This window comes from Oryzias latipes, chromosome 2 (genome assembly GCF_053564925.1).
Source record: "Oryzias latipes strain Hd-rR chromosome 2, Olatipes_Hd-rR_3.1".
NCBI lineage: Eukaryota > Metazoa > Chordata > Actinopteri > Beloniformes > Adrianichthyidae > Oryzias > Oryzias latipes.
In genome coordinates this window covers 4084208-4092956 of record NC_136238.1, presented here as the reverse complement: position 1 = coordinate 4092956, position 8749 = coordinate 4084208, and the positions used below count along the sequence as shown (strand labels likewise).

Below are 8749 nucleotides of genomic sequence, written 5' to 3'. Positions count from 1 at the left end.
GCGCTCCACTATCCATTTTAGAAGAACATAAACACTCACCTGAGCACAGGTGTTAGCTCACCTTTGCACTAATAGTTTGCGTGATTGAATAAATGAAATATTTCACACTAGTTGGTTTAAAGGCATAAGTATGCGTGTGAACACTATTTGTTTTGTGTGCATGTTGACATGTGGACATTTTTGCAGCTAGCAGGTGTGTTTATAACATTTGAGTGTGTGTGGACAGGCCCCGCCCTTTTTGTACTACATATGAACCTTACCATAATGATAAACAACCAGTAAACTTGTTGATTTATGCTGCTTCATGGTCTTATCCCCCTTCCCCTCCTATTATCACCCTCCTACCCCCCCCCCCCTCTCTCTAACATCCCTCTCTCTTCTTCCCTTCTTTCCTTTTCCGTCCGGTCCAACACCAAAGATTTCCAAACATGGTTGAAATTAATAAAGTTTGGCCTCAATTACAAAAGGGGTTTATTCAGTCATACCTTTGGTTTGTCTGAAGATTAATAACCCCTCTTGTTAAAGTAAAATATGTCCAACACAAGAGGCCCTCCGCTCTCATCTGCCTGCCTAGCTGTTGGACAGGACAAGTTTAAAAAAAAAATTATAATAAAATGCCCCGTCCTCCGAACACAGAAAATATCGACCCCCACACCTCCGCTCAGTTCTCACACACCCATCTCCAATTGCACTCGCTCCCCCCCCCCCCCCTCTCTCGTGGCACGCGGGGCTGTCAGCACACACCCACTCCGCAACACACCTTTCTGTGAGCGACTCCATCTAGTGTTGAAACTGAGAAGTGCAACAGAGTTGATCTCAAGCGCCATGTGCGGGCCATATTCAATTACATTTTCAAAATTTGCTGCGGGCCAATATAAACAGACCCACGGGCCGCAGTTTGCCCGCCGGCTGTAGTTTGGACACCCCTGATCTATGGGATTAGTAAAAACAAATTTCTAGAATATCAGCAATTTAAATCAGCTATAAGCACTAAATACTGCCTGACCCAAATAGACCTAGACCTTTCCCTTACAGTAACACATTTTATTGACCCAAAAAAATCCCAAGCTCACTTCCAAAATGTATAAGTTGATATCTAACATAGATGAAACCATTTACTTACCCATGACAAAATGGGAGTCTGAGCTATCATTGAATTCTAGTGATCAATTTTGGCTACAGATCTGTTTGAATGCCTTTAATATGATCAAAAGTCCTAATCTGCAACTTATTCAATACAAGATTCTCCACAGAACTCACTACACCGGACAGAGGTTATTTAAAATGGGTCTCAATCAGTCTGCTGTATGCACACAGTGCATAGGTAACAACATAGACGACTATTTGCATGCTCTGTGGCTCTGTCCACCTGTCCAATCATTTTGGCGTAAGGTCTGTGAGGATTTATCAGTCTGGTTTAATCATAAGATTCCTGCTTGCCCCAAATTCTGCTTATTCTGTGACCTGAATAACATCAACATGGAATCTAACAAGGCCTATATGGTTCTCACCGCTGTATGTATCGCAAAGAAAACTATCCTCCTAAACTGGAAATCTAAAAATAATCTTAGCATCAACCACTACAGAAACCTCATGTCAGAGCATATTAGTTTAAAGATAATGTCCTCCACAAAAAACCTGTCGGCTTCAGACTCTCCCTGGCTCCAGCTGGTTAGTCACATCACCTAGTAGGGGTGGGATGGTGATGGGTTGAGCCGGGTCCTGGCCGGTTGGGTGGGCCGGGGTGGGTTTGGGGTGGTGGGATCTGCCGGGCCTGCCGTTCTCCAGGCTTCGGGGCTCTGGCTGCTCGTGGGGGGGGCGCACTCTGCCGGCGACTTGGTAGGGGCTCCTGGGTTGGTGCCTTCTGGGCGCAGGGTAGGCAGTGCGACCGGGAACGGCAGACGGGTGCCGTGCTGGGTGGCTGGTTGCCGTGGCGTGGGGGGGGGCTTGGGGTTCTGGAGCCTGGGGTCGTCTGCCCGCGGCCGGTGTTTCGCCCGTGGCCAGTAGTTGGCGCATGGCCTGGCCTCCCGGGGGGGTCGGCGTTGCATTCGAAGCAGGGGTTAAGGGGTTCACTTGGGTGGGTTTATTGTATTATTACTATTTTATTTATTTATTCATTTATTATTTTATTCCTTTCTTTCCTTTTTATTTATTTTTATTATTTTTTATTATTATTTTCTTTAATTTATTTATTTCATTTTATTTATTTTATTATCATTAGTAGTAGCAGTATTAGTATCATTTATTATTATTATTATTTAATCTATTTTGGGTTTTTTTAGGGGGGGGTGCAGGGGGCGGGGTGCTAGTCCTTAGGGAGGTCAGGGCATGAATGGTGGGGCTGGTCCTCCTGCCCCTCCGTTTTGGCACCGGGCCCCTTCCTTGCTGGCTGTCTCTCGGCGCTACGAGGCTCTGACCTCCATCTGCGGCTGGCTTGCCGCCTCCTGACTGCCAACCGCCCTGGGAGGGGGTCGCCTACCGCGGCCGGCCGGTCGCTCGGGGGAGCCTTCTTCCCCGGTTGTGCCCATCCGGCTGCTCCTCCCCGCTCTCACCCAAACAAATTTCGCACACAGGCACATAGGGCTCGGGGTATCTGGATGGGGGGGTCATGCTGGCGGGGCTCACTTGGAGTGTCTCTCTGGGGTCGCGTCGGCATCCGCCCTCCATCCCGCTTTTACTTGCATATTAGACACCCTGATTAATCTAGGGCCTTGTGGGGAGGGTCATCTTTCACTGGTCCCCCACACAATTTTAACTTCCACTTTAGACACACACTGCATGTTAGCAGCACACACACAGCAAATACACACCACACACAGAGGGACCCTGGAGTGGGGGGGCCCTGCGGCTTGGAAGCGGTGGGGCTTCCCACACTAGAGACCTCCTATTTTACCTGCAGCACACACACAGCACTCCCACATCTCCGTACATGGGTGGGGTCGGGGAGGGGCGGTCGGTCTTCACCCCCCTGGTCCTCTCAGGGGGGCCGGGGATTGTGGGTATCCTGTCGGTTGCGGTGATGGTCGGGCATACGACGCTGGGGGGTCGGTCGGCCGAAGGGGGTTACTGCGTGCGGCAGGGGGTGGGGGGCAACCACAAGATCGTAAGTATGTGTGTGAGAGTGCATGGGTGGGACGGACCTGGGGGCTGGCTCACTGGGATCCTCTGTGCCTTTCCCTCCCCATCACAGAGGGGGGAGGGCATTGAGGGGGTTGGGGAGGGGGGCTCAGATAATATGGCGGGTGAGGAAGGTTGTAGTGGGTAGGGTTATGGGGGGTGGCTGTGGGTTGCTTGGATTGGGTACCGGGGCTGGCTCGCGGAGACGGGGCGCCGGTCGGGTGGTGGGCGGCTCATGGGTTTTCGGGGCCCTGGCTTCATCCTTGGCTCTTGTCTTGGGTTCGCTTATGCCTTTGGGTGTCGGGGGGGGCCCCCTATAGGGTGGCCTTCTCTGCGCCTGGCTGGGTGGGCGGTCCCCTCCTCCCCCACTCCCGGGCTGCCTGGGTCCGGATGCCGGGGGCGCTTCTGGCCTGGGGGTCTCTCCTCCCCTCCCCTCCTGGTCTGGCTGGGTAGGATCTGGCTCCCTTTATGAACACACGGTTCACTTTGGCAGCGTGCATGTATCTCCACCCCCACGCGCATGTGCACACTGCCACACTGCTCCCTGTCTGCTTCATCCCCCTTCCTAACCCACAGTGTCTTGATGGAGAGATATTTTCCGCTCATCTTCGTGTCAGAACTTCACCTTTGATGTAATATTTGTCTTTCCAGCAGATCTGGTATAATTGTTACAACTTAAAATAAAAACTTATTCAAATCAGTACTTGTATCCCCCACTTTCTCACCTCTTTTCCTTTTACTCTCTTCCACCCCCCCTCACATTCTTCCCCTCTCCCTCCCCACACACACTAAATGTAACAAATAAAAAAAATAATACAACAAAAAGGGGTTTATACAAATCTACACTCTGATTTCTCGAAGCTATACAACCTCTTTTTGTGATAGTAATACCTGTCCAAACAAAATGCCTTCAGCTCTAATTGTTTGCTAAGTTGTTGGACAGAACAAGTAAGAATTAGAGGAAGTGCAGTTCTCCATCAGTCCACTGGGGGAGCTGCAGCACCATAACTGAGAGACAGTGAAGCTGATCTCAGATCAGTTCCTGCTGCAGCTCTGACACTCATCTCCACTTCCTCTGATTCCTCCATCACTCTGCTCTCCACCTCCCAGGAACACCGTCCAGTCACCACATCTCTGCAGACCAGCTGCTGCTGCTGCTCCTCTCTGCTCCTCTTGGAGGAACATCAGACTCACCACCTCCACCTGAAGAGAGAAAGTAGAGAGACGGAGATGAAGGAGTGTCTCCTGATCCTGGTCTGTCAGTCAGTGATGCAGCACAGCAGCAGAAAGAGCAGCAGGAGCTTCAGTCCTGTTCAGAGCAGCAGCTTCCGGTTATCTTCACCTGTTGGAGCTTCTGCTGCTCTGATTGGCTGACTGTTGTCCTGAAGCCTGTCATCATTTTCCTCAGAGCTTCACTGAGAAGCTGCAGCTTCACAGGAAACTCTGCATCTTTGCTCTCAGACTAACTTTAGGACCAAACATCTGGAAGCAGCTGGACTGACTCCAACCCTATACTGACCCCAGAGACTGCAGTTTGGAGTTTGGACTCTTCACCAGATCCTGGAGCTGCTGAACATCTGAAGAATGAAGGTAATTCCCTCTCAGGTCCAGTTCTGTCAGGTGGGACGGGTTGGAATTCAGAGCTGAGACCAGAGCAGGAATGCTGTACGAATCCAAATGGCATTCCTCCAACCTGAATCCAGAACAAAGAGTTGAGTTTAAAGACAAAGTTCCTGTTTTTCATCCTTCACTTCTTCTAAAGAGTTCAGAGCTGAAGAAAATCAGAAAGTTTAGAAAAAGTCCAAAGATATGAAGCAACAGCAGCAGATCAGAAGCGTCCAGCAGAAGCAGAGAAGAAGAACATTCAGGAACATTCAGGACAACATGCAGCTGCTTCAGGAAAGAAGTCCAGATGTGTGAAAGTCAAACATCAGCCTGTGGCTGCATCCAAACCAACTGATGTTTCTGCAGCAACAGCAGAAAAAGTCCACTTCCTCTTTCTGCTCAGCTCTTCTCCAAACAGCACTGAATCATGGGAGAATTTCAGCAGCAGGATGCTGGAAAGTCTTCCTCCCAGTTTTCAGGAGATGATCTTCCAGTCCTTCTCTGCTGCAGCCCTTCAAGCAGAGACTTTCAGCTCCAACAGATCAAAGCAGAGAGAAGAAGGAAGTGATGAGGAAGAGTCAGCAGCAAATGTTGGACATTGATCCCTGATCAAGCATGACTTCAGCTCTGAATGAAGAGTCAGAAGCTGCTGGGAGCTTTGATGGATGATGTGATGATGTTTGTGGATGAAAAGGTGAGGATGTTTGTGGAGGATGTGTCTGTCAGAGCAGCATCCAGCTGCAGCAGGACTCTGTCACCCTAACCCTTTGGACTCTCAGCTGCATCTGCTGAAACACAGCAGGACTCAGAGTGCATGTGAGCGTGCACGTGAGGCTGCTGCTTCTGCACTGCTTTAAAGGAGTCTCTTGGACCAAAGACACAGAGCAGAGCTGATGAGCTTCATGTCTGCAGTTCAGTCCTAACACAACTTTGTCATCATATGGATGTGAACACAACTGAAACATGGAGTCTAACCTCAGAGTCTGCAGTCTGCAGTCTGAACTCTTCAGAAAACCACACAGATGAAAAACTCCGCAATTCAGGTTCTGGTTTCTGCTCAGGTCCAGTTCTGTCAGATAGGACGGGTTTTTCTTCAGAGCTGAGACCAGAACTTCACAGCTGATCTGTGACAAACTGCAGTCCTTCAACCTGCAATGAGACAGAAAAGTGTGTTCAGGAGCAGTGATGCAGCTGGAGGTCCAGGAACTTGGTCCATTCAGTTAGGTGGGACCCGCCCTGATGAGACACTGACAGATGACATTTTCAGGAGAGATTTTGGATGAAAAATCATGAAGACCTGGAAATGAAAATGCATTATGCATGGGGTAAGAGGTAAGATCGGGCCTAAAAAATCCAGCCCGACCCGACACAGGCCCGCAGGCATTAAAGCCAAACCCGGTCCGAACCCGACCAATTAACTTGATTTGCAGGCCCGAGCCCGAAGCAAACCCGAAATTTCAATTTATCCCATTTTTATTTCCAGAAACCCCCCCCAGATTTCTTAAAGGTAAAATAATCTACATATTTTTACGATCATGAAAGCTATTTTCTTTTGAACAGAGAGTGGTCGCTGCAGCCGCGTGCGTATAAGCTCGTTGTTGTGGCATAGAGTTCTGCCGGAAGCGCTGCACATAGGTTCCTCCCTACATGACAAATGCATTTGCACAACGAAATAACGCTGGAACACAGAAAAAGAGGCCATTTTTAATTTTTCGCTCCTATATAATTGCTATTCGATATTTTACTTTATTACTTTGTGGGGCTCTGAGGGATTGTGGAAGATTGTTCCAGAGTGGAGGGCTGATGAAGGCAGTGTGTGAAATTGGAACGGAGGAGTCGTGAAGTGGCTTGCGGGAAAAGGAGCTTACTTGAGTTCCATGTGTCCATGGAACTCCATGGACACATTGGTAGGTGAGAAGACAGAGTTTGTATTGAATTCTGGAACGAATGGGTAACCAGTGAAGTGACTGAAGGACAGGAGTGATGTGGTCAAATTTGCGTCTCCTTGTCAGGACCCTAGCAGCGCAGTTTTGGATGTGCTGGAGCTCCAGGCTCCTGCCAGGAATCTCAACAAGGAGAGCATTGCAATAATCTAGTCTGGAGGAGATAAAAGCATGGATTACTTTTTCTGCATCAGACTGGGTGAGTGAGGGGCGGAGCTTTGCAATGTTTTTGAGATGGAAAAAAGAGACTTTGGAGAGGTGACGTATATGATGATCAAATGTTAGAGTAGAATCGATTTTGACACCAAGATTTATCACAGGTGAAGAAAGCAGGATGTTGTGACCAGAGACCAGAATACTTTTGGTGGAGGATGTTTTGATCTGGTGAGGGGTAACGATTAATATTCTAATATTAATAATATCTAATTAATAGTTGTTCTTATCAGGAGCCTGCAAGATTTGGAAAAATATTTACCCACTACAGTCTAAACAAGAGATACGTGAAGATGCTGGTCTTACGAGATGAGGAGACAAATTCTACTATCCATGGCTTCTAAAAAAAAACAACACTTTTTCTTCAACAGTCACCTGCAACCACAACTCTCAGAGAGATCTGAATGGTGAGCAAACCGACCTTCAAATATTCAGTGATAATGACAACAACCTTCAAGACATCGACCCTGATCAATTCTTTTCCACTGTTAATATGGACTGCAAATATTACAGCATAGATGACTTTAAAAACTCTGTTAACCCAGAAGAAAAAACTATCAATTATTCACTTTAACAGCAGAAGCATGTATACCAACTTTGAAGACATCAAGGACTATTTACAGAACATCGGGCATTCCTTTGATATCATAACCATATCTGAGACTTGGTTCAGCTGCGACAAGGACGCTGACTTTGAATTGGAAAACTATGAACTTAACTATGTGAACAGAGTAAACAAAAAAGGTGGAGGAGTCGCAATATATGTGGAAAAAAATACAAAGTTTACAGTAACTGATAAATTGTCTGTCGCAGTGGATGGAATACTGGAATGTCTTACAATTGAAATATGTAACAATTCAGGGAAAAATGTCATTATAAGCTGTGTTTATAGGTCGCCAGGGTCAAGCTTAGAAGTGTTTAGTAACTGGATGGAAAAGATGTTTACCTCTCTAAATAACAAAATATTATACATCTGTGGAGACTTCAATATCGATCTGATAAACCCCAGCAAACATAAAGCAACCGACGACTTTATCAGCAGAATGTATGCTATGAGTTTATATCCAACCATAACAAGACCCAGCAGAATCACTACTCAAAGTGCTACTCTGATTGATAATATTTTTACAAATAATATAGAATACACTCATATGAGTGGACTAATGATATGTGACATAACTGATCATTTACCAGTTTTTGCACTATTTGACATCAATGTGAAGACAAAGAAAATTATAAAAGAACCAGTCTACAAAAGGCTAAGAAATGAAAAAACCATGAATGCTCTGAATAATGACTTATCCAGACAAAACTGGAACTCTGTGTACAGAGAGAAAGATGTCGATATTGCTTATAAATGTTTTTTAGAAATATTTAGGTCACTTTACAATAAGAACTGTCCAATTTATAAATTCAAGAACAAATTTGCCAAATGCCCTTGGTTAACCAGCAGTCTACAAAATGCTTGTAAAAAGAAAAATAACCTGTATAAAAAATTCTTAAAACAGAGGACAAGAGAAAGTGAACAAAGATATAAGTCATATAAAAATAAACTAACTGAAATAACACGTTACAGTAAAAAAGTGTACTTCAATAATCTACTGAATGAAAATAAATACAACGTAAAGCGAGTTTGGGAAATATTAAATAACATCATTAAAAATGGGACAAAAAAGCGAACTTATCCAGATTACTTTACAGATGAGAAGGGTCAAAGCTATGACATCAATGAAGCTGCAAACGGTCTCAATAACTACTTTGTAAACGTGGGTCCAGAGTTGTCAGCGGAAATTCCAAAATGCAAAATTAGCAAAGACAATAATCCTCCCATCGAAAGGATCCCACACTCAATCTTTCTCTCTGATGTGAAT

At 46.1% G+C, this 8749-nt stretch overlaps 1 protein-coding gene across 1 annotated transcript in view; it reads right to left on the bottom strand.

Moving 5' to 3' along the window:
* Positions 1 to 1023: 1023 nt before the first annotated feature.
* The window catches only part of LOC144983688 (protein NLRC3-like), a 28368-nt gene continuing 20642 nt past the window's right edge, over positions 1024 to 8749 (bottom strand). The window contains exons 5-7 of the mRNA XM_078930774.1: positions 5698 to 5871; positions 4637 to 4810; positions 1024 to 4320 (exon numbers count right to left, since the gene is read on the bottom strand). Coding sequence (XP_078786900.1) covers positions 4308 to 4320; positions 4637 to 4810; positions 5698 to 5871 — 361 coding nt within the window. The 3' untranslated portion in view covers positions 1024 to 4307. The remainder of the gene's footprint in view (positions 4321 to 4636; positions 4811 to 5697; positions 5872 to 8749) is intronic.